The sequence below is a fragment of the Marmota monax genome, unplaced genomic scaffold (assembly GCF_021218885.2).
Source record: "Marmota monax isolate L192 unplaced genomic scaffold, Marmota_monax_Labrador192_F-V1.1 WCK01_AAM20220418_F8-fsc00091, whole genome shotgun sequence".
Classification (NCBI taxonomy): domain Eukaryota; kingdom Metazoa; phylum Chordata; class Mammalia; order Rodentia; family Sciuridae; genus Marmota; species Marmota monax.
The window spans coordinates 4587949-4613159 of record NW_026692434.1 but is presented as its reverse complement, the minus strand read 5'-3'; the positions used below and the strand labels follow the sequence as shown (position 1 = coordinate 4613159).

The following is a 25211-nucleotide window of genomic DNA, read 5'->3' as shown; positions in this document are numbered from 1 at the left end:
AGCCTTACCCAGGCTCTAAGGTAAAAGATCTTAAAATATTTTGTAGCAAAGTTTTCCATTAATTTTTTTTCCCAAATGAAGTCTTTACTCAGCTGTCCAACATATGCAACAAATAAAAGTAAAACTACTTAAGTTGAGTGTGAGTTTGGGAAGGGAGCTTGCCTAGGCCCAGCTTCTTCCTGCCATTATTCTTGTGTTCAGTCAGAGTTGATCTAACTAATGAAGGAGGCAGGACTCATAGATGTTAAAAGTCTTATTGTGCTGATTTCTATGCCAAATTTTAGTCTGACAATATGATTTTCAGAGTAATTTTTAAATGTGGGAAATTCAACCAAAATTCCCTCAAACAGTAATGATTTGCTATTAGAAAACAAGTAGAACAAATCTTAAAGAACAACGAATAGAGTATAGAAAAGAAAATGTTTGCTTTTAACAATGGATATAGTACCATGGAAGAATTGGATAAGCAAAACTTAGACAATAAATCCAAACCTTTCAGTAGAACCCAGCTCTCCCATTGATATAAAAAGCATTCCAGGGACCATAGAGATTTTGAAATCACTGCAGAGGGAATACAAATACAGTTTGTAGAGGTTAATTAGGGCATTAGACGACAATATTGCTTTTGGAAAGTTTTTTGTTTAAATAACTGGATTGCTGAAAGATTTCAAATAGATTTCTGAGAGAAAACAAATGAGTTTTTGGATTTAAATTTAAATAGTTGAAACAAGTTTATCCTAATGTAATATGCCTTAGAATAACTATGAAGATCATCATATATACCGCCCAAAATACAAGAAACATTTTTTTTCCTCCAACTGAGGCAACTAGAGAATTAAAGCATATAGAAAAGAGATTTTTTTAGTCATGTGGAAATTCTTGAAAGTGATAGATGAAGACTGGTAGCTTGAAAAGGGTTAGACAAAGCTGATGTCATAGTGTTTACTTCCAAATGTTCAATGACAGTAAATGTATTTCTCTCCAAGCCCTAAGAGCAGTTTAAAGATGTTATCTAATTAATCCATTCCTTTAAAAAATGATACTTATATCACCCCATGAGATAGTCATCTGTTCTACTGCAATTATGCTGAGAGAACCAAGGAATGTATGACAAAGGACTTGTCATTCATCCACTTAGCAAACAGATACAAGGCAATGTCACTATCTGTAACAGGTGCTGAGGATAAGCAGCAAATAAGATATAATCTCTGTGAGAATTGCACAGTTCAAGGTAAAATAGATATAGAGATCATGTCAGCATGATATAGGTATTCTGAGAAGTAACTACAACATTATATTTGGAAAGATAATTAAGAGGATGTTCAGGAAGGGTTTGTCATCTATAGGGAACCTAGATATACAAGTTGGCCAGGAGAGGAGAGTGATGAAAGAATGTTCCATTGAGAGGGGTCACAATATGCAAAAACCTAAGGGCCAAATACAAAGGTCATGTTAGAGGCTCAGGAATCATTCAGTGTCACTGAAGTAAGAGTTAGAGAAGGGGTGTTATGATACTATGCTGATAACATAAACAGAATCTAGACAATGAAAGGCCACAAATAGTATGTCAGGGATTTGAGGCATTAAATAAGGCTTTCAAGCAAAAACTGATTTTTGCTGGATCTGAATATAAAACAGATTGTTCGGACTGGAAGTGGAGAAGGGTGTGAAGGTGAGCAAGACTGTATGCAAGGAGAACAATGAAGAGGGAACAGTTCTTTTCTTTTTTTTTTTTTTTTAAGGCCATGTTTTATTTGCTGATTAATGGACAAAAGGCAATGTAATTTATTTTCAAGTATTTTCTTGAAAGTCTGTGCTCATAAAAATCATGAAAAGTTGGAAAGACTGTTAAATCACTGAAACTTTAAATATATCTTACACAATCTTGTTTGTACAAAAATACAAGTTAAATATAAACATAAAGCAATCATGATAATTTTATGCAAATCTGTTTTATGTGATCTTTAGTTATATATAAAAGTCTTGGTTCTGTTATTTGTGAAAAGATCAATATCAGATTGAGTTACTATCTATTGGCAAAGGGCCCTAAAAAGCTTACTTTAGCAGTGATCTTTTACATGGTTATGTGCATTTCCTAATTTGAGATCACCTAAACACTGGAAAAAGAAAAAAAAAAAAAGAAGAAGAAGAAGAAAAAAAAAAGGGCAGTATGTCCATAAACCAACAAATAATTTGGCTATAATGTATCATAAAACACAAAGAAACCCCACACATCTGTACAATAAACATTATGTATTACATACATACAGGTGTATACATGCATGCACGCATGTAAACACACACACACACACACACACACGCACACACCCAATCGTAAAACAGCCTAATGAGGTGCGGCTTCCAGTTCAATATTCAGCTGTGCATTTTTTCTTACTTCATCAAATGAATAGCTTTTTGTCACCTTCCCGTTCTTGAATACAGTATGGAGAAGATCGTGACCATATTCCTCAAGATCTCCTTTTCCTTCCTCAAGTGTAACAAAATTCCCTGCTGGTGTCCTATGTAAAGATAATCGGCCCTTTTTGGACCTTTTGTTGGGATCAGCAACTGGGTCCTTGAAGACATTAATCCCAAGGCCATTAGTTACAACATAGCTACACTTTAAGGAACAATTCAAGAGATCTCTTGTTAACTTCTGTAGCAAAGCTCCACCAGAACCAAAGGAAACATTTTCAATACTCCACTTTTTTTGTTTCATGCCTTCTACGATCTCTTGTAAGGTGTTAATATCTACTCCATCCCCTTGGATAACTCTAAGATAAGGTGGCAGCAACTTGTAGCCCTTTGAGTTCTCAGTAACAGGAAACTTACCTAAAATATCCAAAACCTTTAATACAGTGTCAAGAGGATTTCCAGAATCAGGTCTGATTATTAGTGGTGCCTCTGTACTTCTTGATACTATTAAATGTCTTAGATCTTCACCCCATATTTTTTCACACGCATTATAAATGTCATAGCTATCGCTGACCACAGATACAGGCACTGATGAAAACTGTGTTACTATATGTTCAAAAGCATCTTTTTCATGGTCTTTCCCCCAAGCTGTTATGGTACTGTGTTCTGCAGCTGGAACAGAATAGCCTGGGACAGGATCTTTTGTTCCATAATATTTTTTAATTAGTGCAATTCCTGCTACTGTATCTGTTCCTTTGAAGTTAACTAAATGAGCAGAAGCTCCTATGCCAGCAGTCTCTTGGGAAGAGACTCCTCTGTAGCCAAAATCATGTAACTTGTATTCCAGACCATCTAAGTTACCAGAAGTTTCTACAAATATTTGGCCAATATTTTCTTCTGCTCTCTAGAATTTGTGGCCACTGTGATTGGATACCAGGACTGCACAAGAATAGTCTCAATCCAATTTGTAAGCCAGTAGCACTCTGGATCAGTGTTTTCCACTGTGAAAAGAACGTTTCCTCTGGGAATGACAGACCCTTCAGGAACAGCCTTTACTTCTATTGGAAGATGCCCATCGTACTTCTCAAGAATGTAGTTCCAACCCTTTTCATTAAAGACATCATCTTGGAAATGTTCTTTGTATACCTCTTTGGCTTCCTGGATTTTCTCTTTGGTCACTACTTTACCTTTTAAGTACTTATTAAGAATGTACTGCAACCCATAAAATACTGTTTCCTCGTATTTCACCTTCCTTACTTTGGAGTTTTCAGTCTTCTTTTCACGGCATTCAAAGTAGGAATAAACTTTACTTGTATTGGGTGGGTACTGTTTATAGTGAGTAACCTTGTAGGAGTCGGTGGCCAGAAGGATGTTGAACTCGGCTTCTGCCGCAGCATTCATCTTGGGCCGAGTAGAGGGGGCGCGCGCCGCGAGCTCCCCAGCGCGGCTGCGAGGAAAGAGAAAAATGGGCTTCACCGCGCTCCGTTGCTTAAGTCACCGCTCGGTCTGAGGAGGAGGAGGGAAAGGGGGAGGACAGAGCGTGGGGAGGGGAGGGAACAGTTCTTCAGTAAGAGAATTCAAAATTTCATTGGGACCAAACAGAGGTAGCAGAAGTGAGGACAGAGAAAACTGCCCCGATCCAACTGGTCTTTATAGGGCCCAGCAGATAAGACTTCACAGCAGGAAGGACAGAGACCAAAAGAAGGGAAGTAGGAAGCCTTCTGGGTTTTTGGTCTTGGCATTGGGTGTCCTTAAATGGGGAATACAGGCTGGATTCTGGTTGATGAATTTAGTTTTTAACATGTGGAACGTGGGGTTTCTGTGATTCCCCAAGAGAAATTCTTGTGTTTTCTCTATTATTTTCTTTACTTTTTAGGTACTAGGGATTAAACTCAGGAGCACTCTACCACTGAGCTACATCACCAACCTTTTTCATTTTCTGAGTCAGGGTCTCTTTAAATTGCTGAGGCTGGCCTCAAACTTCTGATCCTCCTGCTTCAGTCTCCTGAGTAGCTGTTATAATAGTTGTGCACCACACACCTCTTGGAATTTTTGTTCTTATCATGATCCTACTTTGTTGAATGTAACTGCATTAGACGAAATAGGACAAATTGAAGGAAAGATTATATACTGAAGGCAAATATTGATGAGGAAAAGGGAGGTAATTGGAAAACAAACCACTGAACCAGTGAAATAAAATGAAATGCCAGGTACTGCGGCTCACACCTGTAATCCCAGCCACTTGGGAGACCAAGACAGAAGGATCACAAGTTGAAAGCTAACCTTCACATCTTAGTGAGACCCTGTCTGAAAAATAAAAATTAAAAAGGACTGAGAATGTAGTCCAGTGGTAAACCACACCTGGGATCAATCTCCAGTACCAAAAGGGAAAGAAAAGAAAGGGAGAAAAAAGACACTACTCAGTGAAATGGAATTACAAAATCATAGTATCATAAGTACTGTGAGTAGTTTTCCATATTTACAAGATTAAAGAAGCAAGCAACACCTGAATTGCATGTTGTCAGTATAAATTCATGGAGGCAGAGCACGAACACCTGTGTGTACACAAAGAAGTCAGTGGAAACATGAGATTAGTAGAAAATAATGTCAGACCACCTACCTGACATGGGTAGCCAATAAGATTGGCTGTCTTGACTTGATTGACCTGATTGGCCTCAGTGTCAGTGTTCATCTCTTAAGGACATATGTACATCTCATATTGAATATTCTGAGGTTTCTTGACAGGAGATTTTTAGTGACGAAAAGTTCCGGTTCTGAAAGACTATCGTTATTATGCATGAAACTTTGTTGGTCTATTTTTTTAACGCAGAATGGAAATATTCTTTAAATTTAAGAGTTAATGGATTTCCTTTTCCATGTAATATATACTAGATAATTGTCCAATCTTGACAATTAAAAAATAAAAAACAAATAACAGAAGTTGAAAGAACTCAGAGGAAGAGTCAAAAGTACTAATATCTGTATGTTATAAAGCAGAGAATAAAAAATGAGTGTTTATGATATATGGAACAAAAAATAAAATTATGAGTACTATTTAATGTTCAAATATAAGAATTTAGGAACAAAATGATAGAAAGCTTGTATGCTACGTCACCTAAAGATTAAAATATAGCTACCAATTCATCACAGTGCTTGGCTGCAGTCATGACAATGGTATGAATGTGTGAACAGAGAGTGTGTCAATCAGAAAGAACATACCATTAAAATGCACTATTGTGTTCCTAACAAAGTCAAGGGAGACCTGTACACTTGTGAAAGGATCACTCAAAATACATTGAGTGAGAAACTTTGCTGAAGGTCACATGCACTCCATGTGTTATGGAATGTGGTTCTTGATATGTTCTGTTACAGAGGCAATGGCTGTCTTGGAAACATTAAATGGAGAGCATGTTAAGAGAGATGGTGCCGCAGTCTGGCTGGGCGTATCCTGCTGTCTAAATCCCGTGAGAACTCAAGGGGAACTCAGGCAGCAGGATATGCCCTATTCCCAGCAGGAATAATCTTAAACCTTAAACCTGGAACCTAAACCGGGAACGCCCTAAACCCGATTATCTTAAACCAGGAACACCCTAATCCGCCTTGGTCCTTGAGCAAGGTCACCTACATTCAATGTCACTGCAACATGGGGTACGCTGGCAAGGAAATTGTCATACCTACTTGGCTAATGGCTCCCAGCAAGATGGATTACCTCTTAACTGAAAGCCATTTTGCAGCAATGAACTGTTTGGAATTGTATTTCTTACAGGCGTCCTTCACTCTTTCTCAGGGTCCCATGACTTTAGGGCATTCACAGTAAAGGCCAGCTTCCACTCCCAGGCTTGGTGTTCTTTTCCTCAGATTTCACTGTCATGATGTAGAAGATGGAAGATGGAAACGACAATGCCTGTCTGAAGGAGCAAGTGGATTAGGGTTCTTGAAATGTTCTGTGACAGAGGCAATGCTATCTTGGGAACAGTGAATGGAGAGCATGTTAAGAGAGATAGATTACCTCAGAAGTGATAGCCAATTACAGAGCACCGAAGTGTTAGGAATTGGCAGGTCTCCAGTAGGTCTTTCTTTTCTTCTCTGACTTAGGTCTTTCATAGTAAAGGCCAGCATCCACTCCCAGGCATGGTGTTCTTTTCCTCAGATTTCAGTGTCATGATGTAGAAGATGGAAGAAGGAAACGACAATGCCTGTGTGGAGCAGCAACTGGATTAGGATTCTGAGAAGTTCTGTGACAGTCAATGGTTGTCTTGGGAACATTAAATGAAGAGCGTGTTAGTAGCGATGTATGACCTCAGAAGTGACAGCCAATGAAGGTGCACTGAACTGTTAGGAATTGGCAGGTCTCCAATGGGTCTTTCTTTCTTCTGGGGGTTCCATGACTTCAGGGCATTCAGAGTACAGGCCAGCATGCACTCCCAGGTTTGGAGTATTTTTCCCCAAATTTTACTGGCATACTGTAGAAGATGGAAGATGGAAATGATGATGACTGTTTGAAGTAGCAGCTGGGTTAGTGTTCTTGAAATCTTCTGTGACAGAGGCAATGGCTATCTTGGGAACATGAAATGGAGAGCATGTTAGAAGAGACATATAACCTCTAAACTGAAAGGCATTGATGGAGCACTGAACTGTTAGGAATTTTCAGGTCTCAAATGGGTCGTTCTTTCTTTTTCAGGATCCCATGACTTTTAGGTCTTTCATAGTAAAGGCCAGCTTCCACTCCCGGGCGTGGTGTTCTTTTCCTCAGACCTTCAGTTCATGATGTAGAAGATGGAAGGTGGAAAGAACAATGCCTGTATGAAGCAGCAACTGCATTAGGGTTCTTGAAATGTTCTATGACAGAGGCAATGGCTCTCTTGGGCACATCCCATGGAGAGCATGTGAAGAGAGATGGATTACCTCTGAACTGAAAGCCATTGATGGAGCACTATGGTGTTAGGAATTTGCAGGTCTCAAATGGGTCTACCTTTCTTTCTTCTTCGGTGTCCCATGACTTTAGGGCATTCGTAGTACAGGCCAGTTTCCACTCCCATGCCTGATATTCTTTTTCTCAGATTTTTCTGTCATGATGTAGAAGATGGAAGATGGAAACAACAATGGCTGTATGAAGCAGCAACTGGATTAGGATTCTTGAATGGGTCTGTGACAGAGGCAATGGCTGTCTTGGGCACATTACATGGAGAGCATGTGATAGAGATGCATTAACTCTGAACTGAAACCCATTAATGGAGCACTGAAGTGTTAAGTTTTTGCAGGTCTCAAGTGCATCTTTCTATTTCGGAGTTCCATGAATTTAAGTCTTTCACAGTAGAGGCAGTTTCCACTCCCATTCGTGGTGTTCTTTTTGTTTTTTTTTTTTTTTTCAGATTTCTAGGTCATGATGTAGAACATGGACGATGGAAACAACAATGCTAGTATGAGGCAGCTACTGGGTTAGGGTTCTTGAATGATCTGACAGAGGCGAGGTCTGTCTTGGAAACATTCAATGGAGAATCTGTTAGGAGAAATGGATTGCCACTGAAATGGACGCCTTTAATGCATTACTGTAGTGTTAGGAATTTGCAGGTCTTAAATGGCTCTTTCTTTCTTACTTTTCTGGTGTCCCTTTATTTTAGGGCATTCATAGTAAACTGCAGTTTCCAATCCCAGTCATGGTGTTCTTTTCCTCAGATTTTACTGTCATGATGTAGAAGATGGAAGATGGAAATGACAATGACTGTCTGAAGCAGCAACTGCATTAGAGTTCTTTACAGGTCTGTGACAGAGGCAATGGCTGTCTTGGGATCATCCAATGGAGAGCATGTAAGGAGAGATGGAGTACCTCTGAAATGAAAGCCATTGATGGAGCACTGTACTGTTAGGAATTGGCATGTCTCAAATGCCGCTTTCTCTCTTTTTTTCTTTTTCTTTTTCCGTGTCCCATGACTTTAGGGCATTCATAGTAAAGGCCAGCTTCCACTCCCAGGTGTGGTGTTCTTCACCTCAGATTTTCAGGTCATGAAGTAGAAGATGGAAGATGGAAATGACAATGCCTCTCTGAAGCATCTGATTAGTGTTTTTGAAATGTTCTGTGACAAAGCCAAAGGCTGTCTTGGGAACTCTCAGTGGGAAAGCGCCCCTTGAGACTTCCCAGTTGCTATGGGAATGATCTGTTCAAACAGAGGTTCTGTGACACTCATGGAGTTCTTCATTTCTTGACCATGAGTTTTGGATGCCAGGTGTGGGAGTTAGAAGTTTATCAAAGCAAGCTGGTCATCATAATCGGGTTGCCCCTATTTATGACCCTGGTTTGGCTCGCTTTGCACAAACTTTCTCCCAAAACCCCTTTCATTGATCACACTGAGAAGGCTTGTGGTCATTGCACTCCACAGTGTAATAGCCTGTTTGGGTCCCATCTGCTGCCACCTGCAGGGTGGTTGATTGAGGAAACCAGATGAGGGGCCATGGGGGATGAGAAAAGTCAGAAATCCAAGGGGTGAAAAAGCTGGAACTTGGTGTCCATTACACTCTGGTAGAGTGCAATGGTCAGGAGCCAGCTCAACACGTTTGTTATATAAGTTTTATCCTTAAAAGGTTTTTTTTTGTGTGTGAGAAAATTTGGGCAAAGCCATCAAAACCAAGGTCATATGTAGACCAGTCCAATTATGAGTGGCAGCTTGTGCCCATAACGTTCCACCGCTGAGCCCTGCCACCTGAACCACAAGTTCAAGAACTGAATAGCTCCCTGGGTGGTACAGGTGGAACAGGTCTTCACCCAAGTAACTGGGCAGTCTTGACCAGCGCCTTGCATCAAGAATTACCAGGAGGGGCATCACCTCCTGGGACAATTAAAGAAAACCCTAACTTAGTCACTGCTCCCAACAATTGCCTAAATGTTATTCTATATGTCCATCAGTGTTGAGGAAAACACTTCAAGTTGCTGCTTAATTTACATCCTAATGACTGGGTTCCAGTTTGAGCTCACTGGCAATTTTGGAAGCAATATTTTTGAATGCCTTGGATTTCTCTGATATGGGCTTAAAGCGGACCCCGTTTAAAGACAGTCTGGGAAGTTTACATACCTCCATCTCCCACTGCACCACTTTCTCGGTGTACCCATCTCCATAGATGCAAAAGAGCAGAAAGGGCGTCTTGTGCATATATTGGCAGTTGTTGGCATCTAGCACCTTGTGGATTTCCCTCATGATGTCACTAGGATCCATGGCACTAGTGATTTTCATGCCCCAGGTGAAGTGCAGGGAGCGAGGTTTTGCTTGTTGGTTCTCCTTTCTCTGCTCAGCAGAGACATGTTGACTTGAACCCTTATATCTCAGGGTCTTCTCAGACTCAGTTGGAGGCCTTCTTGTGAATTTAGATGTTAACTTAGTAAAAACACCAGTGGTGCCTCTTCTTTGAGTCTGGGGCAATGCTTCAGCTGGATGGAAGCAGCTGGGTGAGGCAAGAGGACCTTCGTGTGTTGCAGTTTGGGATTCCCGGGGCTGGCGGTGGAACATTCTACGAAGGGCACTGGCTCTGGGGAAGCAGATGCGGCCCCGGGTGGAGGTACTTGGGACACTGTGGGTTGAAGTCACTGGAGGGCTCTGAGCAGGGAAGTTGCTGTTGTTCTGACCATTCCGGCTCACTGAACGTGTGTCTGCTTTGGTTGTTTTGCGGCAAATGTACTTACTCCACAGTGTCCTCCCTCCAGATGGTGTGCTGCTCTTGTAGGCAGCAGGCATTTTCTTGAATTCAGGAGTCTCCAGCTCCTTGGGACTGGTGGTGATCCCAGGTAGGGGCCTGGCTGGAGAAATTCCCTTTCCTCCCACAGCACTGCCGCCGGATTTCTGGGAGGCCATTTGATGTTCTCTGAGGTGACTCTGGGCAGTGCTGGTGGATATGGCCCAGTTCCAGCATGGTCCAGGGACTGTGTCTGCTTCTGAGTGGAAACGCTTCGCTGCACTTTGCGGTGAGGAGGCCAGCTGGTGCTCTTTCTGAGGACCCTGCTTGGCAGCAGCTTAGCCAATGAGATGTTTCTGTGGGAGATGGCCACCTCTGGACCAACAAGAGGTTGGAGGACATCAAGGCCTCTGTTGATCCACCTGTCTCCCATAATTTCGGCCAGGGTGCTGCGCTTAGTTGGATTGAGCACCAGCAAGCGTTTCAGCAGATTTTCACATTCTGTTGACATGTACAGAGGGATTCGGTATCTACCTTGTAGCACTCTGTCTCTAATTTCTCTCACATTGTCCCCAACAAAAGGAAGTGACCCGGTGACTAGGGTGTACAGAACCACACCAAGACTCCACACATCCACTTCGGGACCATCGTACTCTATGCGCTGGAAGAGCTCTGGAGCTGCGTAGGGCAGACTGCCGCAAAACGTGTCGAGTTTACGCCCAAGTGTAAACTCGTTGCTGAGTCCAAAATCGGCTACCTTGATCTTCATCTGTGAGTCTAATAACAGATTGTCCGCCTTCAGGTCTCGGTGGGCGACCTGCTTTTGGTGACAATATTGGACTGCAGACACGACCTGCCGGAATATAGATCTTGCCTCCTCTTCCTGCAGCCTTCCTTTGTTGGCCAGATAGTCCAAAACTCCCCCTCCACTGGCGTACTCCAGGACCAAACAGAGTGCTTTTTCGCAGTCCAGAGCTTCATAGAGCTTCAGGATGTGTGGGTGGTCTAACATCTTGAGGATTCTCACCTCTCTGTACATCTTTTGGAGGACTTGTGGCTTCAGATGTCTCTTATCGATGATCTTGATTGCCACTTCTTTACCTGTGATGACGTGACAGGCCAGCATGACTTTGGCGAAGGTCCCCTTGCCAAGGGTTTTCACTACTGTATAATCTCCAATGTGAGGTGGTTTACCTGCAGAGGAAGCTGTGGATTTTGGGCGCTGTGCTCCAGAGTGCCCGGTCTGGGAGGTGTCTTCTGCCCGTCTAGATCCATGCGAGGGGTGCATGGTTTGACCCAAGTTGATGATCGATGGGTCTGGATGTCCCTGGAAAGTTTAGGATAGGTTAGGGCTAGGCAAGGACAGGGGTTGGGGGGAAACAAGGAGAGAGTTGGAGATGGGTTGGGGAAAAAACAGCCACAACTGCCTTTTACCAACAAATATCTTGCCCAGTTCAAAAACTCGCTCTGGGAACATCAAAGGCCAAAAGGCAAATGAGGAGTGGTTCTAGGTCCACTCATTTCTAGGATTCTCATTCTATTATCTCCTAGGCAATCAATGCAGTCATAAAGGTACTGACTGCATAAAGAGTGGTCATATGCACCCTAAGTGGACCAAGGACCCAGGCACTTACTCTGTCTATGGAACTTGACAGTTTGGGGGTCAAGACCTGATGAAAAAGAGAACTATATTTTTTTTTCCAGAAATATTCAGCTGGACATAAACACACTTGACAATTCAATTTGGATGGTGAAGTTGATTGGTGAAAGCACTGGGGTTGTAAGAGTGGCCCACTTTACCTTTTGAATATAACCCTGGCTGCTTATTTTAAAAGGGAAATGTTTTTCTTTTCCCCTTCTCCCTGTCTCCCTCCCTAACCTGGGGGCAGGGAACAAGATTACCTTGAGTTATCTGTTCTCCACAGGAAGGAGAAGTCACCAGAAGAACTAGGAAGTGATGAGCTCCCAGATCAACTAGTTAATCATAACACACACTCAGGATGCACCTGGGAACCCCTGGTCAGGGCACACCTGGAGTGGAGCCTTTGAATAGTCTCCTTAAAAACCCTCTGTTTTCCCTGATGGGCAGAATCAAATCTTCTGGCACAGGAGTCCCCTGTGTTTCCCCTTTGCTGGCAAAGCAATAAACCTCCTTTTACCTCGATCTCAAAACCTTCTCCTCATTATTGCATGGCCATCAGGGACAAGGCCCAAGGTTTTTGGTAACAGGTCAGGGACCCAGGCTCTAGTGTATTGCTCATCTGCTTTTTTCCCCTAGTGTCTTTCAAAAGTCTTCAAAACTCCTTTATTCAATCATTGTAGGGGCCGCAACATGCAAATACTAGTTTCACCTCTCTTCTTTGTAAAAGTTGTCTTGCATTTCTGCCAAATACCTGTATCTTTCAAGGAGATTATTAATTTACTTCCAGTATTGAACATGTAGGCTTTTTAATATCAGTAAAGAAACAAAATAAAATGTGTCACACATGTGGCCACTTAATACTTACAAGTCATTCTCAAAATAAACCCGGATGCAATTTCAAGTGCAGCCGCACTCCATCTGCTGAAATTTTATATCTTACCCTATGGTATGATTTTTGGAAATTAAGTCATTTTTTGAACAAATACAAAATATTCAAAAATGGGCCTGGCATATGCTTTGTACTCATCAACTTCTTGTGGAATAAATGCTTTACCATTGCTTTATATTCTTAATTACCAGAAGAGTGTGTGTGTGTGTGTGTGTGTGTGTGTGTGTGTGTGTGGGCACATGCACATCAATGCAGCATTTCCTTGTTAATAGCAGTCTTCTTGTTCATATTGAATGCTTTCACACATTATATTCTAATAGTGCTACACACATCTGGTGTCAATGTAACAGTGGTCCACCTTGTGTTTTGAATAGAGCTCTTGCTGCTCTGCCCCTGTAACTCATTTTTTAAGTAGATATGTTTTTATTCTCTTCTTCTCTCATTGCTCCTCCCTAATTTCAGGGGGAACAGGATTATCTTTTTTTCCCCATTTCAGGCAGATTTCTCTGTCTGAGTGTTCACACCCACCAAAGGAAGGACGTAATCCAGACTTTGGGGATGGTACCAGAAGATCTCAGAAATGATTCTCCCAAATTAACAAGTGAATTACAACTCCAGACAGAGAACATGTAGAATGTAGCCTTTGAATCATCTCTTTATAAGCCCCCTGTTCCTGCTGATAGGCAGAATCACAGCCTTTGGGACAGAAGTCTCCTGTGTTTCTCTTTTGTTAGCAAAGCAATAAACCTTCATTTTCTTTTCTCTCAAAACCGTGTCCTCCTTATTGAACTGGGATTTCAACAATATCAAGATGTATAACGAATTCAAAATACATACTATTTGCAATTAGTAGACAGGTATCATTTGAGTCTACCAGATTTGTACAATAACTATTAAATATTCTCCCATATTAAGTGGCTGATACTGTGAATACTTTAACCTTTTCTCAGTGACTCATGTTCACCTCTAGCAACATCAATAAATGTAAGATTTCAAGCCTTATGGGCCTTCCATAAGCTTCCATCAGCTCTCAATAGAGGTCTGACACATTGTTTTGTTTTGTTGGGTTTTTCTTTTCTTTTTTTTTTTTTTTTGGTGTTGTGTTTTGGTATTAAACACCCACTGAAAAACTTAGATTATTTGTCTAAATTTTATGTTGTGACCATATAATTTAAGATTCAAAGTGAAACATTTTGAGAGTTAAAAAAGGGGGGCATAAGAAGTAGTCAACAATAAAATTATACATTATTTGGAACATTTTATATTGGCTGATGATTAGCTTTATTTTCTCACTATGCCTATACAATGGTATAGTTAAAAAGTAATGATTCTAGTATAACAACAGTTCCATTTAAAACAAGTAATGGTTTTATTTACTACAATGGTTCTAGTCAAAAACTCATTTTAAATCAAATATTTTATGCAAATTAAAATTCCAAAAGTTCATAAGTACCAAAGTGTCTTTAAAAAAGATAAAATCTTTATATTGGCTATAAACTCTTGAAGAATGATAGCTCTTTGTATACATCCATGTTCTTTAATCAGATTCTTAACCTCATGTGTTCCTTAATCTCATGTCAGAGATATTTTTTCTGAAGAATATATTTTTAAAGAAGATCTCATTTAAAAGCTTCAGTGCATTTCCCACAATCCTGGTCATGCATAAATTTTATAATTAATATTTGCCTATATTGATTTTCTCAGTTGACTCTTTTCAGCATATTATATTTTTAATCAGGAAAACAATCTTTCTACAATTAGTGATATACCTGTTAAACTCAGTGAGAATTATTATAAAGAATATCTTAAATTCAAATTTTTATTTAAAAATATGTATGTATTTTAGCCAAGTATTTTTATAGGTCTCCCTTCTCTTCAAAGTGCCTCTCTTCATCTAATGTTTTCTCCATGCAAAATGTGCTAACATGTTATCTCTGTTTATGATTCTTTCTACAGTAGTGCCAAATTTAGATGATATAAAACTATAATCTTTATTTCACGTCAATAAGGTTGTTATGATTTGATTCTGTGTCCTTTCCAAAAGTCACGTTGAAATTTATTGTCATTGAAAAAATATTATGAGGTAAGTTTGTTGAGGTAATGAGGCTCTGCCCTCATAAGTGGATTATGCTGTTATGGTGGGAATAGGATTTCATAACAGGGTAAGTTAGTGCCCCCTTACCCTTCTATACCCTCTGCCATGGGATGACCCGCCAAGAAAGCTATCACCAAATGCTGTCTCATGGATCTTGGACTCTCAGCTTCCTGAATAGTAAAATATAAGTTTCTGTGATATGTTACTATCACAGCACAAAATAACAGAATCTGTAACTTTCTAATTAAAAAAAAATGTCCGGAGTTGGAACATGGCGGTGGGTGCGGAAGGAGCAATCCCATGACCTCCTCAGCTATGCTGGCAAAGAGAGACTTCAGAATGTCTGGATGCTGTCTGCTCAGGAACGCCTAGCAATGTTGGGCTGAGGTGGTACCTAAGTGAGCAGTTTGAGTGTCTCAGAGGCCACAGTGTGCTCAGGTAAGGGTGAATCCAGGCCACCTGGAGCGTGGAGTTACTGGCTGGTTGATTTGTGACCTGCCACCGACCCACCATGACTCAGTGCTACAGAGACCCTTGAGTAGAGTAGAGAAACAAAACTTTGGAGCTTTGGAGGATCTTTTGAGTGGTGCCAACAGAGCCTCCATGGTCCAACAGACCGAGAGCTGAGGTAGGATTTAGGAGATACAGACCAGACCCAGTCTTCCCATCGGACACCCTGGCAAGGAAACCAGGGTCCACCCTGGCAGAGAACTGATGTCACCAGAGTTCGGGGGATGGATCCCTCCACAATGAAATTGGCGACCACAGCGCTGACAGCTGAGGCATTTTTCACAAGCTCCTGGGGGCGTGGCTACCTGAGGGAATTAGGCAAAATAAGCCAATGGCCCCCAGCTCCAGTGCTCCACAACCTTGGGGTCTGGGTGAACAGCAAATAGAGAGAGTGCCCAGTCTTTCAAGAGAACAGGGTACCCAGGGGGCTGTAGGCCTGGAGTGTAGCTAGATCTGTGGAAAATGGCACCAGTGAGTGGGACCTGGCGGGCTGGAGAAGCATGGGTGGAGGGGGTGGGGGGGGCTGCTGGTGACCAAGAACGGCCCTAGGCGACCAGGATTGGTGAGCCACCCAGCTGGGGAGGAGGAGCTGTCTCACAGGGATTGTTTCTTGCATCTTGAGGGCAGAAGTTTGGCCCAGAGGGCACAGCTCCACTTACTGGAAGAAACTCTTAAGACTGCATTTATGTTTGTTTGTTTGTTTGTTTGTTTCAACTTTTAATTTTTTCCCCTTTTCCTTTATTCTTCCTATTTTTTCTTTCTCTCTATCTCTCTCTTTAATGACTTCTTCCTTCTGCTTCCCCTTCCTCCCAAGCATTACGACTTCAATTATGCATAATTTACTAAATGCATATAGGTGAATGTTCCAAGGCAGTCTATAGTACTCCCAAGTCCCTAGCTACCCCCAAATACTCCAGTCCATTCTCCTGTAAATATCCCACTTCAGTAGAGCAATCTTCCAAGGTTGCTAAGATATACCAATCCCCATACCATCATATCACCCGACCCAAACATAAAGTCCTAAGACCAAACCGTTGATCGCTATACGCCATCAGAATCTGTATGTCATTTATGAAATGAATGTATTTGCTTTAAAGTACAATAAAACCCAACATCTCTAGACATGGTCTCCCACCACAAAGGAGAGATCCGGAGATATACAAAACCAAAACAAATTTATAGGAGTAAATAGTAACACAGCAGTCAAACAGAGCCAGAAAATAACACGAGCATCATGAAAAAACAAGGAAAAAAAAGGATTACAAACAATGCAGGACAGTCTAAATCTACAGGAGAACCTAGAGGTATCAGAAAAATGGTCAGATAAAGAACTCAAGGCACACCTGACACAGATGGAATGGAATCTTAAAGAGGTCATTAGACAGCAAATCGAAACAATGAAAGAACACCTCAACAACGAATTACATAAACAAATTCAAGAAGCAAATCAACAACTCTACCGGGAGATAGAGTTTATAAAAAAGAATCAAACAATAATCCTAGAAATGAAGGAAAGTATAAACCAAATTAAAAACTCAAATGAGAGTATTGCTAGTAGAGTAGATCAAGTAGAAGTCAGAACATCAGACAATGAAGACAAAATATATCATCTCGAAAACAGTCTAGTCAACTCAGAAAGGCTGGTAAGAAACCACGAGCAAAACATCCAAGAGATATGGGATATCATAAAAAAAATCAACTTAAGAGTCATTGGGATAGAGGAAGGTATAGCGGTCCAAACCAAAGGAATGAGCATTCTGCTGAATGAAATAATTTTAGAAAACATTCCAGACATGAAAAATGAAATGGAGGTCCAAATCCGAGAAGCTTACAGGACGCCAAACATACAGAACCACAATAGACCAACTCCAAGACACATTATTATGAAGATATCCAACATACAGAAGAAGGAGAGAATATTAAAGGCTACAAGAGAAAGGAGGTAGATTGCATTCAGGGGTAAACCAATTAGGTTAATGGCTGATTTCTCATCACAGACGCTGAAAGCGAGAAGATCCTGGAAACATGTATTTCAAACGCTGAAAGATAATGGGTAACAACCAAGAATATTGTATCTAGCAAAATTAAGCTTCAGGTTTGACAACAAAATAAAAATCTTTCAAGAGAAACAAAAGATAAAAAAATTCGCAGCCAGAAAACCAGTACTGCAAAGCATTTTGGGCAAATCAGTAAATGGGGGAGAAAAAAACTAAGCAAAGAGAGAAAAACAAACCAAATTAAAAATGAATAAATAAATAAACAAACAAACATGACGGGAAGTACAAACTATATATCAATATTAACCCTAAATGTTAATGGTTTAAACTCACCAATAAAGCAACATAGGCTGGTAACCTGGATTGAAAAAACAGACCCAACAATATGCTGCCTCCAGGAGACTCATCTGATAGGAAAAGACATGCACAGGCTGAAGGTGAAAGGTTGGGAAAAATCATACCATTCACATGGTCTTCGGAAGCAAGCAGGGGTGGCCATCCTCATATTGAATAAAATCGACTTCAAGCCTAAGTTAATCAAAAGGGATAAAGAAGGACACTATATACTGTTAAAGGGAATCATTCACCAACAAGACATAACAATTATCAATATTTATGCACCAAACAATGGTGCTGCTACATTCATAAAACAAACTCCTCAATTCAAGAGTCAATAATTATGGGTGACTTTAACACACCTCTCTCACCATTAGACAGATATTCTAAACAAAAGTTGCATACAGAAACTATAGAACTCAATAACACAATTAATAACCTAGACTTAACCGACATATATAAAATATATGAGCCATCATCAAGGGGATATACTTTTTTTCTCAGCAGCACATGGATCCTTCTCAAAAATAGACCTTATATTATGCCATAGGGCAACTCTTAGAAATTATAAAGGTGTGGAGATAAAACCATGGATCTTATCTGATCATAATGGAATGAAACTGGAAATCAATGATAAAACAAGGAAGGAAAAATCCTACATTACTTGGGGAATGAACAATATGTTACTGAATAATCAATGGGTTACAGAAGATATAAAGGAGGAAATCAAAAAATTCTTAGAGATAAATGAAAATACAGACACAACATATTGGAATCTATGGGACAAAATGAAAGCAGTTCTAAGAGGGAAATTCATCGCTTGGAGTTCATTCCTCAAAAAAAGAAAAAACAACAAATAAATGATCTCACACTTCATCTCAAAACCCTAGAAAAAGAAGAGCAAAACAACAGCAAAAGAAGTAGAAGGCAAGAAATAATTAAAATCAGAGCTGAAATTAATGAAATCAAAACAAAAGAAACAATTGAAAAATTGACAAAACTAAAAGTTGGTTCTTTGAAAAAATAAACAAAATCGACAGACCCTTAGCCATGCTAGCAAAGAGAAGAAGAGAGAGAACTCAAATTACTAGCATACGGGATGAAAAAGGCAATATCACAACAGACACCTCAGAAATACAGAAGATAATCAAAAATTATTTTGAATCCTTATACTCCAATAAATTAGAAGATAGTGAAGGCATAGATAAATTTCTTAAGTCATATGATCTGCCCAGATTGAGTCAGGAGGATATAGACAACCTAAACAGACCAATATCAATTGAGGAAATAGAAGAAACCATCAAAAGACTACCAACTAAGAAAAGCCCAGGACCGGATGGGTATACAGCAGAGTTTTACAAAACCTTTAAAGAGGAACTAATACCAATACTTTTCAAGCTACTTCAGGAAATAGAAAAGGAGGGAGAACTTCCAAATTCATTCTACGAGGCCAACATCACCCTGATACCTAAAATAGACAAAGACACTTCGAAGAAAGAAAACTACAGACCAATATCTCTAATGAACCTAGATGCAAAAATCCTCAATAAAATTCTGGCGAATCGGATACAAAAACATATCAAAAAAATTGTGCACCATGATCAAGTAGGAGTCATCCCTGGGATGCAAGGCTGGTTCAATATACGGAAATCAATAAATGTTATTCACCACATCAATAGACTTAAAAATAAGAACCATATGATCATCTCGATAGATGCAGAAAAAGCATTCAACAAAGTACAGCATCCCTTTATGTTCAAAACTCTAGAAAAACTAGGGATAACAGGAACATACCTCAATATTGTAAAAGCAATTTATGCTAAGCCTCAGGCTAGCATCATTCTGAATGGAGAAAAATTGAAGGCATTCCCTCTAAAATCTGGAACAAGACAGGGATGCCCTCTCTCTCCACTTCTGTTCCACATAGTTCTCGAAACACTGGCCAGAGCAATTAGACAGACAAAAGAAATTAAAGGCATAAAAATAGGAAAAGAAGAACTTAAATTATCACTATTTGCAGGTGACATGATTCTATACCTAGCAGACCCAAAAGGGTCTACAAAGAAACTATGAGAGCTAATAAATGAATTCCGCAAAGTGGCAGGATATAAAATCAACATGCATAAATCAAAGGCATTCCTGTATATCAGCAACAAATCCTCTGAAATGGAAGTGAGGACAACCACTCCATTCACAATATCTTCAAAAAAAATAAAATACTTGGGAATCAACCTAACAAAAGAGGTGAAAGACTTATACAATGAAAACTACAGAACCCTAAAGAGAGAAATAGAAGAAGATCTTAGAAGATGGAAAAATATACCCTGTTCATGGACAGGCAGAACTAACATCATCAAAATGGAGATATTACCAAAAGTTCTCTATAGGTTTAATGCAATGCCAATCAAAATCCCAACGGCATTTCTTGTAGAAATAGAGAAAGCAATCATGAAATTCATATGGAAAAATAAAAGACCCAGAATAGCAAAAACAATGCTAAGCAGGAAGTGTGAATCAGGCGGTATAGCGATACCAGACTTCAAACTATACTACAGAGCAATAGTAACAAAAACAGCATGGTACTGGTACCAAAACAGGCGGGTGGACCAATGGTACAGAATAGAGGACACAGAAACCAATCCACAAAACTACAACTATCTTATATTTGATAAAGGGGCTAAAAGCATGCAATGGAGGAAGGATAGCATCTTCAACAAATGGTGCTGGGAAAACTGGAAATCCATATGCAACAAAATGAAACTGAATCCCTTTCTCTCGCTACGCACAAAAGTTAATACAAAATGGATCAAGGAGCTTGATATCAAATCAGAGACACGCAGTCTGATAGAAGAAAAAGTTGGCTACAATCTACATATTGTGGGGTCGGGCTCCAAATTCCTCAATAGGACACCCATAGCACAAAAGTTAATAACTAGAATCAACAAATGGGACTTACTCAAACTAAAAAGTTTTTTCTCAGCAAAAGAAACAATAAGAGAGGTAAATAGGGAGCCTACACCCTGGGAACAAATCTTTACTCCTCACACTTCAGATAGAGCCCTAATATCCAGAGTATACAAAGAACTCAAAAAATTAGACAATAAGAAAACAAACAACCCAATCAACAAATGGGCCAAGGACCTGAACAGACACTTCTCAGAGGAGGACATACAGTCAATCAACAAGTACATGAAAAAATGCTCACCATCTCTAGCAGTCAGAGAAATGCAAATCAAAACCACCCTAAGATACCATCTCACTCCTGTAAGATTGGCAGCCATTATGAAGTCAAACAACAACAAGTGCTGGCGAGGATGTGGGGAAAAGGGTACACTTGTACATTGCTGGTGGGACTGCAAATTGGTGCAGCCAATTTGGAAAGCAGTATGGAGATTTCTTGGAAAGCTGGGAATGGAGCCACCATTTGACCCAGCTATTCCCCTTCTCGGTCTATTCCCTAAAGACCTAAAAAGAGCATGCTACAGGGACACTGCTACATTGATGTTCATAGCAGCACAATTCACAATAGCAAGACTGTGGAACCAACCTAGATGCCCTTCAATAGATGAATGGATAAAAAAATGTGGCATTTATACACAATGGAGTTTTACTCTGCATTAAAAAATGACAAAATCATAGAATTTGCAGGGAAATGGATGGCATTAGAGCAGATTATGCTAAGTGAAGCTAGCCAATCCCTAAAAAACAAATGCCAAATGTCTTCTTTGATATAAGGAGAGTAACTAAGAACAGAGTAGGGAGGAAGAGCAGGAGAAGAAGATTAACATTAAACAGGGATGAGAGGTGGGAGGGAAAGGGAGAGAGAAGGGAAATTGCATGGAAATGGAAGGAGACCCTCAGGGTTATACAAAAGTACATACAAGAGGAAGTGAGGGGAAAGGGAAAAATAATACAAGGGGGAGAAATGAATGACAGTAGAGGGGGTAGAGAGAGAAGAGGGGAGGGGAGGGGAGGGGAGGGGAGGGGGGATAGTAGAGGATAGGAAAGGCAGCAGAACACAACAGACACTAGTATGGCAATATGTAAATCAATGGATGTGTAACTGATGTAATTCTGCAATCTGTATATGGGGTAAAAATGGGAGTTCATAACCCACTTGAATCAAAGTGTGAAATATGATATATCAAGAAATTTGTAATGTTTTGAACAACCAACAACAAAAAAATTTTTAAAAAAATAAAATTCAGAGACATTTATAATCTCAAAACCTAATACATGAGGATGAATTGCCAAATATATTGAAGGTCAAAGAGAAGTGTAGAAAGACACCCATAGAGGAAATATTTAGCCAAAGTTCTCAAAGTCATCAAAACCTAAGTCACCAAGGCTGGTATGATGACCTGGGACACTGTATAGGCTGGATCAAGGTAGGTAGGAGTGATTAATCATACATACCTTATGAATAGTATTGTGGCTGCCAATCTCAGGTGGTTGGGGGAAAAAGGAAAGCTAGAAGAATTTACCCACATGATCTTGTATCATAAATAATTTTACTTGTAATGGAATTTTTCTATAAGCCTGGAAACTTTCCTAACCCTTCTTTTACATGAACTTCCTGTAATACATGGTGCAGAAAGAACTCTATTCATTCTCCACTCAAGAATGGGTGAATAAACAATAAAGAAGCCATGGGATAAACCTCACCAAAATACCACCAGAGAGAGAGACCGGGCTCAGATGTAAGACAAGAGAGAGAGAGAGGAAGGAGCAATATGGGGGAGGGGAAGCAGAGACAATAACAAGAAAAACAAATGGCAAACAAAATTTAAGAAAAATACTTTTGCAGAGAAGATTAAAAATACTTCAAAATTTAATTAACTAATTACTTCTGTAAAACACGAGCATAAAGCAAAAATGAAAGTTCAAGCAAGACAATCCTATCCAAATCCTAATGACATTTTTTGCAGAAATAAAAAAAATCCATCCTAAAGTTCATACAGAATATCAAGAAACACTGAATAGACAAAACAATATTGAAAAAGAAGAACAAATTTGGAAGTGTCCTGCTTCCTGATTTCAAAATTTACCATAAAGCTATGATAATTAAAACAGTGTGCTACTGATACAAAGATCGACATATAGACCAATGTAATTTAATAGAAAGCCCAGAAATAAATCCTTACATATATGATGAAATGATTTTTGACCATTGTTCCAAGACCATTCAGTGAAAAAAAGACAACATCTTCATAAAGTGGCATTGGGAAAAATAGGTATCCGCATAAAAAATAATGAAGTTAGACCTTCACTTTATATCATATATGAAAACTAAAATGGATCAAAGACCTAATACAAGAAATAAAAGTCTTCGAAGAATTTCAGAAGAAAGCTTCATGGTGTTAAATTTGGCAGTTGTTTGTTATACATTATACCAAAAGTACAGGCAAAAGGAAAAGCAGGTAAGTGTGACTACATTAAAATTAAATAATTTTGTGCACCAAAGAACACAATCAACAATGTGAAAAAAACACATGTTTTAGTAACTTTTTCACTGCTATGACTAAAAGTTCTGACCAGAATAATTATAAAGGAGGAAGTTTATTTAGGGGATCACGGTTTCAGAGGTCTCAATCCGTAGTCAGCAGGCTCCATTCCTGGGGGCTAGAGGTGAGGCAGAACAACATGGCAAAAGAGTGTGGCAGAGGGAAACAGCTCACATGGTGGTCAGAATTGCAGAGAGAGACTCCACTTACCAGATACAAATATGTATCCCAAGGCCACACCCCCAATGAACCATTTCCTCCAGCCACACCCCACCTGCCTCCAGTTACCACTCAGTTAATCCCATCAAGGATTGATTCACCAATAAGGTTAAGGCTATAACCCAATCATGTATCCTCCAAACTTTCTTGCATTGTTTCATATGTGAGCTTTTGGGGGACACCAGATCTAAATCATAACAATGCATGTAATAGGAAAAAATATTTACAAGCCATGTATTTCATAAGAGATTAATATCCAGAATATAAATATCTCTAACAACTCAGCAATACAAAAATAAACAACCCAATATAAAAATAAATACTTGAATTGACATATCCCTAAAGAAGAATTATGAATAGCCAATAAGCACATGAAAAGATATTCAACATCACCAGTCATTAAGGAAATGCCAATCAAAACCACAATGAGATACCACTTCATGTTATGGTTTGGATGTGAATTGCTTCCCAAAAGCTCATGTGTTAGACAATGCAAGAGGATTCAAAGGGGAAATAATTGGATTGTGAGAACCTTAACCCAATCAGTGAATTAATCACCTGATGAGACAAATTGAGTGGTAATTGAAGGCAGATGGAGTATGGCTGGTGGAGGTACTGGCATTGGAGGTATGGCTTTGGGGTATATATTTTTATCTGGCAAGTGGAGATCTCCTTCTCTCTCTGCTCTGTGATCATCATGTAAACTGCTTCCCTTCACCACACTCTTCCACCATTATGTTCAGCCTCACCTCAAGCCCTGAGGAATGGAGCCTACTGTCTATCGATTGAGACCTCTCAAACTGTGAGCTCCCAAATAAACTATTGTCCTCTACAGTTATGCTGGTCAGGTCTTTTAGTTGTATCAGAAAAAAAAAAACTGACTAAAACACTTCACAACCACTCAGATGGCTTTTTTTAATCAAAATTATAGAAAATAAAAAATATAGGCAAGGATATGAAGAAATTAGAAAATTTGTATACTGCAGACAGTAGTGTAAAATAGTGACATTGCTATCAAAGGATGATGATGTCTCAAAGAACTCAAAAAATTAAACAATAAGAAAACAAATAACCCAATCAACAAATGGGCCAAGGACCTGAACAGACACTTCTCAGAGGAGGACATACAGTCAATCAACAAGTACATGAAAAAATGCTCACCATCTCTAGCAGTCAGAGAAATGCAAATCAAAACCACCCTAAGATACCATCTCACTCCAGTAAGATTGGCAGCCATTATGAAGTCAAACAACAACAAGTGCTGGTGAGGATGTGGGGAAAAGGGTACACTTGTACATTGCTGGTGGGACTGCAAATTGGTGCGGCCAATTTGGAAAGCAGTATGGAGATTCCTGGGAAAGCTGGGAAGGGAACCACCATTTGACCCAGCTATTCCCCTTCTCGGTCTATTCCCTAAAGACCTAAAAAGAGCATACTACAAGGATACTGCTACGTCGATGTTCATAGCAGCACAATTCACAATAGCTAGACTGTGGAACCAACCTAGATGCCCTTCAATAGATGAATGGATAAAAAATGTGGCATTTATACACAATGGAGTATTACTCTGCATTAAAAAATGACAAAATCATAGAATTTGCAGGGAAATGGATGGCATTAGAGCAGATTATGCTAAGTGAAGCTAGCCAATCCCTAAAAAACAAATGCCAAATGTCTTCTTTGATATAAGGAGAGTGACTAAGAACAGAGTAGGGACGAAGAGCATGAGAAGAAGATTAACATTAAACAGGGATGAGAGGTGGGAGGGAAAGGGAGAGAGAAGGGAAATTGCATGGAAATGGAAGGAGACCCTCAGGGTTATACAAAATTACATACAAGAGGAAGTGAGGGGAAAGGGAAAAAATACAAGGGGGAGAAATGAATTACAGTAGAGGGGGTAGAGAGAGAAGAGGGGAGGGGAGGGGAGGGGGTATAGTAGAGG

At 39.8% G+C, this 25211-nt stretch overlaps 2 protein-coding genes across 2 annotated transcripts; both read right to left on the bottom strand.

Annotated features, from left to right (window-relative positions):
- Positions 1-2145: 2145 nt before the first annotated feature.
- LOC124091813 (nicotinamide phosphoribosyltransferase-like) lies at positions 2146-3880 on the bottom strand. Its single transcript, XM_046443052.2, is given in 2 exon segments — positions 2146-3288; positions 3291-3880. Coding segments are annotated over 2 exon segments (1470 nt in total). The 5' UTR covers positions 3817-3880; the 3' UTR covers positions 2146-2344.
- Positions 3881-9356: 5476 nt separating this feature from the next.
- On the bottom strand, positions 9357-11427 carry LOC124091823 (MAP/microtubule affinity-regulating kinase 3-like). The gene is given in 2 exon segments (XM_046443057.2): positions 9357-10300; positions 10303-11427. Coding segments are annotated over 2 exon segments (2007 nt in total). The 5' UTR covers positions 11366-11427.
- Positions 11428-25211: the final 13784 nt, after the last annotated feature.